The 13906-nt window shown below is 34.7% G+C and overlaps 1 protein-coding gene across 1 annotated transcript; it reads left to right on the plus strand.

Annotated features, from left to right (window-relative positions):
- The first annotated feature begins 1510 nt into the window (after window positions 1-1510).
- On the plus strand, window positions 1511-13696 carry arpc2 (actin related protein 2/3 complex, subunit 2). The gene is made up of 10 exons (XM_065252295.2): window positions 1511-1728; window positions 3020-3054; window positions 3141-3253; window positions 5762-5807; window positions 5886-6072; window positions 6317-6410; window positions 7581-7707; window positions 9832-9932; window positions 10184-10284; window positions 13341-13696. Exons 1-10 carry the CDS (start codon window positions 1655-1657, stop codon window positions 13360-13362), a joined length of 900 nt encoding a protein of 299 aa, XP_065108367.1. The 5' UTR covers window positions 1511-1654; the 3' UTR covers window positions 13363-13696.
- The last annotated feature ends 210 nt before the right edge of the window (window positions 13697-13906 follow it).

Raw genomic sequence — 13906 nt, forward strand, 5'->3', positions numbered from 1 at the left:
TCCTGTGCCCATGTCTCGTCACATTTCATTATTTCTATTTTTGCCATAAAAAAGTCTCTCTCTCTTGGTCCCTCTCCTCCTTCGTGACTAACAACTTTATCATAAGACGTCCCACATGACAGTTTCCCTGATTTCAGTCAGTTAAGCATATTTATAATATATATGGAATGAATGAAACGAGTTGGCACGTATATAGCGGCTCCAGTGCATAACAGAAGAACAGTGCGTAGAAAAAGACAGCAGCTGTCTTCTACGTTTCTATCAAAAACTAATAAATTATAGTTTTTATTTAAAATAAAAGCGATTACAAAGGAAATGTTTACTGTTCATTTTTTTATTTATTTATTGTATGGAAAAATCCCACTTAAAGAAACAGACCGCCATTACATTTTTCCTCTCGCGCACCCCCTGGTGGCAGCTCGCGTACCACACTTTGGGAATCCCTGTAGTAAAGAACGACATTATCATAATTCCTCCCGCTTCAGACTCACAGCCTGTAAGTTAACTTCTGTTTGCATTGCACTGTGAGCGAATCTTTCAAACATGGTAGGGAGCGTCACATTTCCAACTGACGTCAGCGATACTTCAGACCAATCACAACGTACATATTAGCTGGCCAATCAGGGACAAAGCGCTTTTGAAATCGATGAGTTTTGTACAAAATATGTGCGTTTCAGGAAGAAAGGGAAAATCTGGAGCAACAAAAATTAGGGTATGTGGAAAATGATGTGTTTTTTTAACCATAAAACATGCAAACACATTGTATTATACAAAATACACAAAATAACGTTGTTTTTAGTAAGGAAATAGGTGCGCTTCAACTCCATTATAAAATTTCCTTTTGTAGTGTGTTTTGGTCCTTATTCCTATAGGATTTAATATCCGACTACCCACCAATAGAAACTAATTATAGACCATCATTCTATTACAACCAAAACACTTCCCATTAAACCCATTTAAATCTTTCTGTGATGGTATAGTTTTAAACAGTGAAGAACAGCTAAACCAGCCTAAACTGGTTGGCTGGGTTTATGTGGTCTCCCAGCCTAACCAGGAATACCAGTATAAAACCAACTTGGCCAGGTTGGGAGGACCAGCTAACTTACCAGTTAAGACTACCAGCTAACAAGCCCAGGCTGGTTTCAGCTGTCTTTTCAGCAGGGATGACAATCATAGTACACCTTCAAACGGATATCATGGATATTATATAATTATATAGTATAATAATCAACATACTCGTTATTTTACATTTTATTATTTATTTTAAAATAGGCAGTACGCTATATATAGAGCAACTGCTCACTGAATTCATCACGTACGTAACGTTACTGTACTAGTAGTCTACCGCAACATTTATTAACTGACCAAAAGGTGTAGAAATACACATGATTTAATTTTTGAATAAAAAATATGCTTCCGTTAAATATAAAATGTAAACAGCCTGAAGCAAACGTTTTGTCTTTTTTAAATGAGCACTGTACACAGTGACAGGCACTGACGCGGACAGCCGCGGGTCCTACGATTGAATGCGGAAGCAGGCGGAAGTCGAAGAGCAGGAAAACCAAATCGGCTGGCAGAATTGTGGAAACCAATATTTTCAATAAGACTTTCTTTATAAATTCCATATTGCCTATAAACATTATTTCAGGTCATCATGATTTTATTGGAAATCAACAATCGGATCATTGAGGAAACTCTAACGCTTAAATTCGACAGCGCGAGCAACGGGTGAGATGATCATCTTCCTGTCTGAGTCACAACTCTCATCAAACATATCATTTAATACGTGCCTGCTTTTAAAAAGAAATTATATAATTTTGTGTAGATGCAAATTCATGATATGCCCGAATCGGTGTTTGATTGCTTTTGTTGTGTCAATATTATTATGTCTGAAGTAAGACATCCTGCATGGGGTGTGTCCAGCTTTACACGTTAACGTTACATAGAAAATCTTTGTGTTTCAGTCATTTGTTTTGGGATCTACCCATATGTTGGTCAGGATATTAATCACGTTGATATAACGTTAGCTAGTGATAAATAGTGCCGATTGCATCAGTCGCTTTAGCCTGACTTGGTCTCTTAAATCTTTATGGCACGTAAAGACTGCAGACACTTCCTGATCATACATAAAGTGTAATTCAGGCAGATGCATGTCGCTGCAAGACAAGTACGAGCAAATGCGAGCACTGATTCTTTCAGGTTCGTCCAAGCATGATGTAACAGCAATAGAAATACTGCAGAAACTTTAATTCAGTCACGTCATAACATCGAGTTGGGCTGCACGGTATATCGAGTTTCTGCCAACAATCGAGAAAAAAAAAACACATGTGTAAATCACGATATGCAAAGTGCAGTAGTTTGCTATAACTGAATGATTTTGATACATCAAAAGTTATGTACAGTCAAAGGTTTAGGTTAATGCAGATAGTAGAGAGACTGGTCAGACAAAGAATGTGAAAGAAGTATGTTTTATTTAATGCATTTTTTATTTTACAATGTTAAAGTAATATTGCAGCACATATCGTATATTGCATTTATTCCATGTCATGCAGTCCTACCATCAAGGCATATTAACTCTACATTTTTGGTTTTTTATGCACTTAAGGTATTAAAGTCAAGGTTAACATTTTACAAAACATTAGTTAATGCAGTAATTAACATTAACTTATAGTGAGCATTAATTGTTTGTTCATGGTAATCCACTGTGCATTCATTTTAAAGTGTCACTATTGGACACCATTACATTTAAAGACCCAGTTCATCAAAGTTGTACAAATTCTGCAAGTTACAATAAAGTCTTCATTACACAGATAGCAACATTTGTTACAATACAATGTTTATAGTGACCACATCTGTCATGCAACATAAAAGAGAATATAGGTGTCATAAAAGTCTTATCCTAGTCTTCTAAAACCAAACTATAGCATTCTTTTGTTTTTAAGGCGTTAAAACACATATAAACGGCTTTTCTTTTTCCAAACCACAATAATTCACAAGGCAAACTTTTCATTTTTTTCAGGAACAAGCCTGAAGCAGTAGAAGTTACATTTGCTGGTAAGCTAACCATATAAATGACCTTTTTCTGTCTGCAATGCTATGTCGTAATGTAAGTTGACATGGGACCTGCTGTCGTTGTTTAGATTTTGACGGTGTGATCTACCACATCTCTAACCCTAATGGAGACAAAACAAAAATAATGGTCAGCATCTCTCTCAAGTTCTACAAGGAGCTTCAGGAACATGGTGCTGATGAGGTATGGGTCTGTTCGACTGACTCTTTAACATCACTGTACATCAGGCAACTCAATTCAGCCAGTTTACATTAAAATGCATTTTTTACAATCTTGAAACATTACTGATTTGGATTGGTGGGTTGCAAAACTGTTTTTGTGGCATGCGTAATGCGTAAAATTTTTACCCGTGCTCACAGTTATGAAAATTACAGTCTTGCCTTCATGAGATATTTATGCAAGTTACAGACAAGTTTTATTTCACATTTTTGCATAAATTCTTTTCGTGGTCATCATGTGATCGTAATGATTCAGATTTGTGAACTCCATATAGGGTGTTAAATGTCCTCTGTGGTTTTAATGTGAAACAGGAAGTGCCACTGACTCGCTTTGGACGGAGGAAGTTACATGTTTCAAAAAAAGAACTAAACTAGTGTTTAACTAATGTAGTTAACTAATTTTAGATTACCCTTTATACCATTACCCTGCTTCCTGATTGTGATCTTTAGAATAGTGCTTAGTGAGATAGCAAATATTCACAGTACTTTATACGGCGATATAACTTTAAGCAATATTGTAGGTCACAATAATTTTTATCACACTTTCCTAAAGAGCGTCTCACTTGGCTAATTTTGTGAACTCTCTTGACTTGTAAAATTTAAGAGCATTTTAAAAAAAAATCATCTCTAATTTAAAGAGGATATATTATGAAAATCTGCATTTTTTCTTGTTTAAGTGCTATAATTGGGTCCTCAGTGCTTCTATCAACCTAGAAAATGTGAAAAAGATCAACCCAGTAACCTAGTTTTGGAAACCATTCTCCGCAAGCATGTGAAAAATAGGTAATTTAAATTTGGCTGATAATACTGCCCCTTAATCTGCAATATCCAACCACTGCACTGCCATTTAGTGCAGAGATCAGCTCATTTGCATTTTAAAGGACACGCCCAAAACAGCACTTTTTTGCTTACACCTACAAAGTTGCAATTTTAACATGCTATAATAAATTATCTATATGGTATTTTAAGAAGAACTTCACATATGTAAGTTTTATTTGACATCTATAAAAAAGTTTGGTGAAATGTCCCCTTTAAAGCTGCAATCCGTATCTTTTGCCTCTCTATCGCCATCTCTGTTTAAAACACAAAATTGCAGTTATTTGTAAAGTAATTTTCTGTACATACGATGTGCACAGATAAATCTAATGTCTGTGATCTTGGCATCAGAGCCGATCTGTCATTATACATCAATATGACAAAAGTTCATTCTAAACACGAAAGACATTTGAGCAATGTTTGTTACCAAACCGTATTTGAGCACCATTGACTTCCATTACTATCTTACTTTGTGTTTAGCAAACCAAATATTTATACAGGTTTGTAACTTCAGGGTGAGTAAATAAATAAAGAATTTTCATTTTTGGTTGAACTATACGTCAAGTCTATTTGCAAATACATGCATAGATCTAAATAACATAGACGAGCTGTGCCAGAAAAAAGTCGTTGATGGTGCTATTAAACATCATGGTCCAGGATTTGCACCTGTCACAAGTTTTATTGATAATCTTTATAACTGAGTTTTATTTATTTTATTCCGACGTCTCTTTGCTTGTAATAAAAATGATACAGGCAATGGCAGTTTCAATAGAGGAAGATATTAAAGTGAGGTTTTAATGGGTGTTGATGTCATGACGAACTCCCTGACAATGCAAATGAATATTCAAAATATGTCCCAAACCCATCCATCATTTCACCTAATGCAAATCAAACCAATGCAAATCAGAAATGTCCTGCACGGGTATTGTCTATGATAAAAATATGAACCCTGTCTACGATACGACATGCAGACAAATACAGGTGACAACAGACAAATTACAGAGCACTGAAAGCATGCCAAGAATGAAACAAGCCAGTGCCTGTCATTTCATACTTGGCCAGTTTACGTGTCCCGTAAAGTGACAGTCTGTACTTGATGATCAAGATGGTCATTCTTGTATAATAAGTATGCACCAAGTTTTTGTGATTTATATGAGTTTAGAGATATCATAGGGTGTTTGCATTTTTTAAATTCATTTGTTGCAATACAGGTCGAGTAAAGATAAACTAAAGGATGTTTAAAAGTTGCTCAAAGTAAATGATTTTGTTTATCGCAATATGGAAAACATTTACAGGACATCAAGTATACAAGTTCCTTTATAAAGGAAATAGGGCTGTTAAACGATTAATCGCATACAAAAAAAGTTTATATATATATATACATACACACATGTAAATGTTTCTTAATTATATATACATGAATGTATGTGTCTTTATATATACAAAACAATTACACACAGTACGCGCGCATAAATTTGTATTTTATATGTGATTAATCGCGATTAATCACATGGCAGCCTTACGTTTAACCTAAAGTAATAGGACAGCTGTCCAACCATAAGTTTCAATGTCTCATTTAGCTGTGATTATGTTTAAGTTAAGTTAACCCTTTTAGGTCTTCTCAGTTTTGATTTGGATGCGTTACTTTTGTTTTCAGTTGCTGAAACGTGTCTATGGCAATTACCTTGTGGCACCAGAAGACGGTAGGCAATTTCATGACTGTTTCTTGTTTTTTATTTGCTGTAGATATCATGTTTCTCAACATTCGCTCCTCTCTGTAGGCTACAATATTTCTTTGCTCTTCGACCTGGACAATCTTCCACCCAACAAAGAGGAGATAATCCACCAGGCAGGCATTTTGAAGAGGAACTGCTTTGCCTCCGTCTTCGAGAAGTATTTTAATTTTCAGGAAGAAGGCCGTGAAGGAGAGAAAAGGGCTGTGGTTCATTACAGAGATGATGAGTCCATGTAAGCAACTTCAGTAACGGATGCTTAAAGTTGTTTAGAGATGGGCATGGGTACCCACTTTGCAGTGGGTTATGGTGGCGTTTTACAGTCTTACCGGTTAGCGTTACAAGCGCATGTGGTTCCATAATTAAAACCATTTTATCAAGATTAGATTTGATTAAAAACAACTACTCATTATGTGTGTATTGCTTTGAGTTCCACGTACGTATTAACCTGTTGTCTTGCTTGTCTCTCATTTATTCAGGTATATCGAGGCTAAGAAAGACAGAGTAACCGTTGTGTTCAGCACAGTGTTCAAGGATGACGATGATGTCATCATCGGGAAAGTGTTCATGCAGGTTTGATCAACATTTGATTATTAACACTGATAAGCAGTAAACCAACCTGGTGTCATTTTCAGGTGTCATCACAGTCAACTCTGCTGTATGTTTATCGTGTTTTGCAATGCAGCTTGTCATGGTTACCTATTTACATGACAAGGTTACACCATAATTTATCAAGCAAGCGTGTCATTTCTGTATTTACAAAATGAAACACTTTCTCAGAGCTGTTATTTACACTGACCTCAAAACCTATGAGCTTATTTTTGGAGGCGTTTCTTACTACAAGGGTGCAGTACTCTTGCCTTTAACGTTATTGCAATATAGTCCAAGTAGTAGTGAGTGACATGACCAAGTTTCATGTAATATATCTATTAATCTTTTATGCAATGGTTTTAGTCATTATGTAGTTATTATATATTTATAATGCCATTATTTTGCATGCTCCATACTTTACAGACTTAATCAGTTGATTATTTCTTTTATTTTTATGTTGAACATGCCAGAATGGTTAATGATCAGTATGGTGTCAGTAGGGCTGGGCTGTATATTGAGTTATAAATCAATATTTTTTCCCCAGCGGTATACAGGATGAAACAATACTGCCCATAAATTTGAAGTCAGACGTAAGCTCTCCGACAAGTTTGGATATTGTTCCGCTAGGGCTGTTGAATGATTAATTGCGATTAATCGCATACAAAATAAAAGTTTGTGTTTGCTTAATATACGTGTTGTAATAATATATATATATTAAAAAGCTAATTTATAAATAAAAAAATTATTTGTATTACACACAACACGCACAACTATTTTTTTGCAAACACAAACTTTTATTTTGTATGCGATTAATCGTGATTAATCATTTGACAATTCTATGTTCAGCTGTATATTTTTAAAACGGGGAGGAGAAAAGCCTGTCTTTGATTTTGTTTTATCATCATATACTGTTTTAATAAAAGTGATTGTGACGTCTCACATAAGCCTTTGACTTGCACATTTATTACACTCTGTAGAAAATGCAGAGATATTGATCATATATTGCCATACATCCCAAGATTACTGAGAGATGAATTTCGTTTAATATCACCCAGAAGACTCAAAACTAAAACTATTATTAACTTTAAACTATATTTTAAGTGCATTCTGAAAGGTTGTCTTGTCTTGATGTGATTTGTTTTCTGTGTTTAGGAGTTTAAGGAGGGGAGAAGGGCCAGTCACACGGCTCCTCAGGTGCTTTTCAGCCACAGGGAGCCTCCTCTAGAGCTGAAAGATACTGATGCTGCAGTGGGAGACAATATTGGATACATCACTTTTGGTTTGTACTACATTACTTCAAACACAGACCATTTCAGAGGTCTTCACTGCAAAAGAAATGATTTTCAAGAAAACATTTTCGTAGTATTTTTGTCTTGTTTTCAGTAAAAATATCTAAAAATTCTTAAATTAAGATGCTTTTTCTTGATGAGCAAAACGACCCAAGAAAATAATTCTAGTTTTTAGACCAAAAATATAAAATTTAAGTCATTTTGTGCATAAAACAAGCAATGGGTAAGCAAATTTTTCTTGAATTATTCTTGAATTTAGTGTTTAAGAAAAATTTTCAAGATTTTCTTGCTTACCCCATTGGCAGATTTTTTTGCTTGTTTTATGCACAAAATTACTTGAATTTGATATTTTTGGACTAAAAACTAGACTTATTTTCTTGGGTCGTTTTTTTTTCTTGAAAATCTTTTTTTGCAGTGTATGTAGTTGACACTTGAACTTTTAAACCAGTTGCAATTATTTAATCTAATTTGTAAAGTTAAAGTAAAACAAAAACTTATGCACTGCAAAAAATGACTTTGTTACTTAGTATTTTTGTCTTGTTTTTAGTAAATATTTCTAAAAAGTCTTAAATTAAGGTGTATTTTCTTGATGCGCAAAATGACCTAGGAAAATAAGTCTAGTTTTTAGACAAAAAATATAAAATGTAAGCAAATTAGTGCCTAAAACAAGCAAAAAAAAAAAAGAATCTGCCAATGGAATAAGAATTTTTTTTTAATAAACAAAAAAATTTCTTATTCCATTGGCAGATTTTTTTTGCTTGTTTTAAACACACATTCACTTAAATTTTATATTTTTTGTCTAAAAACTAGACTTATTTTCCTAGGTCATTTGCTCATAAAGAAAATACATCTTAATGTAATATTTTTTTGATATTTTTTACCAAAAACAAGACAAAAATACTAAGTAAGAAAGTAAATTTTTACTGTGTGCACACTCCAAAAAATGATTTTCAAGAAAAAAAATTCTTAGTATTTTTGTCAGTAAAAATATCTAAAAATTCTTAAATTAAGATGCTTTTTCTTGATGAGCAAAACGACCCAAGAAAATAAGTCTAGTTTTTAGACCAAAAACATCAAATTTAAGTGATTTTGTTAATAAAACAAGCAAATAAATCTGCCAATGGGGTAGGCAAAAAATCGTGAACATTTTTCTTAAACACTAAATTCAAAAAAAAAAAAATAGCTTACCCCATTGGCAGATTTTTTTTGCTTATTTTATGCACAAAATCACTTAAATTTGATATTTTTGGTCTAAAAACTAGACTTATTTTCTTGGGTCATTTTTCTCCTCAAGAAAAAGCATCTTAATTTAAGAATTTTTAGATATTTTTACTGAAAACAAGACAAAAATACTAACAATATTATTCTTGAAAATAATTTTTTGCAGTGTGATATAATTTATGATATAAAAAAACCTTCAGTGTGGTTGCTATTTGTTCATGTGCATTTGATCCTTTCATTTGTTTGGCCAAACATCGTACAAAATGTTTTGTATCGTACAAAATGCTTTTTTTGCTATTTACGGGTGAATAATTTAGGTTGCCGAACATATTTGGTGCATCCCTAAACACATTTGTAACATGCTTTAGTTAATTTTAAGATGAAAGCATGGATGTATTAAATGACACAGAGAGGGTCACGACTGCATATGAGTGAATTATTAAACCTATTTAAACTCAACATTTTCAAACTAAGGGTTTGTGTCATTTTTCTTCCATGTTAATTTGAGTTTCTGGCACCCTGTAGATACACAGCGAGAACAAAGACTTTGTGTTCACCTGTAACAGGTGCTCCTCTATTCAACAGTGCAAACATCAGCTTCTTTATAATCAATGCACACACTCTTTAATGAGGAAAAATGGACACACCCTTTAGTTAAAGCCAACTGTGTTAACCAGTACTACACTGCTTGTACTTTTTTACTATTAGGAAATTATGTATAGTCGCTGTTTATTTTTTATCGTACACAGTTCTGCTTTTATTTGTTCATTGTACCCTGCAGCAAGCAATGCAAAGTAGCCGTTACCAAAAATAGGAACCTTTTTGTATTTTTAAACCTCATATTACAGATTATATTTCCTAAAATGCATTAAAATTATTTTATTTTCTACTAGTGCTGTTTCCCCGACACACCAACGCAAACACCAGAGACAACACCATCAACCTCATCCACACCTTCCGGGACTATCTGCACTACCACATTAAGTGCTCTAAGGTGAGACCCTCCTTAGAAAAACCTTTTTAGACATGTGAACAACTCTATTGACCATATTTACGGAGGTCATAAATCACACAGGAAGCTTTGTAGTTTGCATACTTATCATTCAACCATCTGTTCCTTTGTAGGTCAGATGAAAAACAAATTTGATGTGGGTTTTGTTTGCCAAGAAGAAGCAGAAGCCCTATGATTTTGTAATCTGATGTTTCCCACACTGACACTCTCTTGTGTGTTTTCTCTCGTGTTAGGCCTACATTCACACTCGCATGAGAGCCAAGACCTCCGACTTCCTCAAGGTACTGAACCGAGCTCGCCCTGATGCTGAGAAGAAAGAGATGAAAACTATTACGTAAGTGCTCTTTTCACAACCTGTAGCATTTTACGCATTATGTCCGGGCTTATTGGCAACCAAAAAAGGAAGTTGATAGTAATGTTAAGGCAAACACTTGGTTAACATTCATCTGTGATGGTGTGTTTGTTTAAAAAGGACTTTAAACACATGTTAAGACAATATTTATACTGAGGCGTTACATCATTCGCCATCTCTCCAAGATCGATTTTATCAGTAGATGTCAAATATAACCTTAAAATTTTCCACCGACAGACAAATTTTCAGACCGATATCTGCCGATAAAGATGCCGATACCGATAGTTTGGTGGTTATAAATATTAACGTTAAACTAGTGATGTTTCTTTAAATATTCTATACACAGAACTCAAATTTATTGAATTTTCCTGTTTTGATTGACAGGATATATCGGCCATGACTATCGGCTGTTAAAGGGACACTCCACTTTTTTTGAAAATTTTTCAGCTCCCCTAAATTTAAACATTTGATTTTTACCATTTTGGAATCCATTCGGGTGATCTCCTGTCGCTAGCACTTTTAGCATAGCTTAGCACAATCTATTGAATGTGATTAGACCATTAGCATCGCGCTAAAAAATAACCAAAGAGTTTTGATAGTTTTCCTATTAAAAACTTGACTCTTCTGTAGTTACATCGTGTACTAAGACCGACTGAAAATTAAAAGTTGTTTTTTTCTAGGCAGATATGGCCAGGAACTATACTCTCATTCTGGCGTAATAATCAACGACTTTGCTGCCGTAACATGGTTGCAGGAGGCGCAATGATATTACACAGTGCCCAAAAATAGTCCCCTTGGTAACTTTCAATGGCAGGGGACTATTTTTGGGGCAGTGTTTATTATCACTACACCTTCTGCAGCCATGTTACAGCAGCAAAGTTGTTGATTATTACGCCAGAATGAGAGTATAGTTCCTGGCCATATCTGCCTAGAAAATCGCAACTTAAACTTTTCTGTCGGTCTTAGTACACGATGTAACTAAAGAAGAGTCAAGTTTTAAATAGAAAAAATATCAAAACTCTTTGGTTATTTTTTAGCGCGATGCTAATGGTCTAATCCGATTCAATGCATTATGCTAAGCTATGCTAAAAGTGGTACCGCCAGACCCGGAGATCAGCCGAATGGATTCCAAAATGGTAAAAATCAAATGTTTAATTCTAGGGGAGCTGAAAAATGAGCATATATTCAAAAAGGTGGAGTGTTCCTTTAAACTATTAGCCGATATATCGGTGCATTTCTAATAATAATACTTAATATTAGGGGTGGGCGATAAATCCGTAGATATGATAAACCGGTTGAATTTTGTCAGCCGGTAGAGATTTTGGACTATCATCTATATCAAGGTTATGTTGTTGTGCGCTTGGTTGTGAAAACATAACGCTTGTCCATGTACTTATAGGGATAGTTTGGCCAAAAATGATATTAAACCCATGATTTACTCACCCCCAAGCTGTCCGAGTTGCATATGTCCTTTGTTTTTCAGACAAACACATTTTCGGATATTTTAGAAAATGTTTTAGATCTTTCAGTTGATTTAATGTAAAGTTACGCGGTCCACGACCTTCAAGTCCAAAAAATAAATCCAAACGGCTCCAGGATGATAAACAAAGGTCTTCTGAGGGTAATCCGCACGGTGTTGTTATAGAAATATCCATATTTAAAACTTTATTAACGTAAATAACTACCTTCCGGTAGCGCCGCCATCTTAGACTCCTCTGTATTCAGGAGAGAGTATTAGCGTCGTGTACGCACTTTTCTTAGTGACGTATGACAAATTCGGAGGGCGGGGGCACAGAGCAGCAGCAGAGTAGCCTCCATACGCTGCATAAGCTCTCATCCTGAATGTGGACGCGACTAAGATGGCGGCGCTACCGGAAGGTATTTATTTTTATTAATAAAGTTTTAAATATGTATATTTCTACAACAACACCGCGCAGATTACCCTCAGAAGACCTTTGTTTATCATCCTGGAGCTGTTGGATTTATTTTGTGAAGGATGGATGCACTTTTTTGGACTTGAAGGTCGTGGACCCCGTAACATTACATTTAATCAACTGAAAGATCTAAAACATTTTCAAAAATATCCGAAAATGTGTTTGTCTGAAAAACGATGGACATATGTAACTCGGACAGCTTGGGGGTGAGTAAATCATGGGTTTAATATCATTTTTGGCCGAACTATCCCTTTAAACACTGTAGATAATACAATCGATTTTAAGCCGTTCAAACACAAACAACAGTGCTAAATGCGCGCGCTGTTTTCGTGTGAAAGGAGCGCGCAAGTCCCGCATCCCCTGCGCATTAAGCTTGTGAGCATTTTTAGCCCTTTATTTGCCTTAAATACATATATGCGTCAAAATTCCCGTCTTTGCAAGTATCCTCATAAACACGACCATTTAATCTTAAGAGAAAGTAAACAGCTAAAAGAGAAAATGAATGTGTAACAGTGGATCCGGACTTTGGTCTTAAAGGGGAAGTTACCTAATTTTGCTCCTGTCTGTCACTCATGTTTTTGTAAAAATCTCTCAGTGCTCTTGACTAAATCACTTTTTTTTACCTTTAATAAGACATATAATATACATTTTTATTTATTATCATTCTGTCATCACTGACTGTTTATCTTCAGCGAGCTTGAATTTTGTTTGCTTTTATCTTCTTTATATGCATGTATAAGTTTTTTGTGAGAATGAAGAAAATTCTATGGCATTACAGATTTTAATAACATAAAAACCTTTATTAAAATAAAAAACTATACTTTTATCATGATATAAAATGAATACTATCGTGAAATAAAATTTTGTTCATATCGCCCTCCCTACTTAATATTATATTTAGTCATTTACATCTCTTGCCTGTTTTGATAATTTTTTAAACATAACATTTAAAATTTTGTTGCTATTATACAATGAATGTAATCACATGTTGCCTATTTTTGTTTTTGTCAGTATAGAGGGTATAAGGGTTTGCTCATGTCAGCTGTATTTGTTGTTTTGTTTTGACCTGCAAAATTGAAACTAACACTCACATGATCTGTTTAGGGGAAAGACCTTCTCACGTTAAGGATGTGATCACGGTCAGACCACATGATCTCACAAGACCACGCCGAGACACCCGTGGCCTTTTTATACACCTCTGGCCAGTGATCTCTTCATCATCCACCTGTTATTTGCACCTCAACGGGGGGACTAAAGAAATTCCTCGCTTGGCATTTATAGCATAAATATTATATGTTGGAAAAACGATTTTTGATACGCTCTTGTGTTTTATTGCATAGGACTCTGACAGCGTTTTATTGACATAGTCATGCAGTATTTTCCTCTTCCTCTTTTGCCTTGTTTGTGTCGCCAAATGCATCAATATTTGACAACATGAAATAAACCAGTCCTCTATACAACAGCGTCTTTGTTTGTTTTTTGCAGTTAAAACACTTAAAAAGTAAACTCCCTGAATCCTGATTGGTTGATAAGATATTACATATTAATGAATGGTTATAAATGATCATAAAGCTCATAAACTCCCACAAATTTTACATTTCTTGGCAACCGCAAACAGCCCACTATTAGCCTATGTGGCGAAATGGTTTTATTTATAATAAACATAATAT

The sequence above is a fragment of the Paramisgurnus dabryanus genome, chromosome 15 (genome assembly GCF_030506205.2).
Source record: "Paramisgurnus dabryanus chromosome 15, PD_genome_1.1, whole genome shotgun sequence".
In the NCBI taxonomy this organism is placed as follows: domain Eukaryota; kingdom Metazoa; phylum Chordata; class Actinopteri; order Cypriniformes; family Cobitidae; genus Paramisgurnus; species Paramisgurnus dabryanus.

Coding starts and splice junctions, on each gene's coding strand:
- arpc2 (XM_065252295.2), top strand. CDS start 1,655: ATGATTTTATTGGAAATCAACAATCGGATCATTGAGGAAACTCTAACG. Junction 6,411..7,580: donor TCGGGAAAGTGTTCATGCAG/GTTTGATCAACA, acceptor TTCTGTGTTTAG/GAGTTTAAGGAGGGGAGAAG. Junction 7,708..9,831: donor TATTGGATACATCACTTTTG/GTTTGTACTACA, acceptor ATTTTCTACTAG/TGCTGTTTCCCCGACACACC.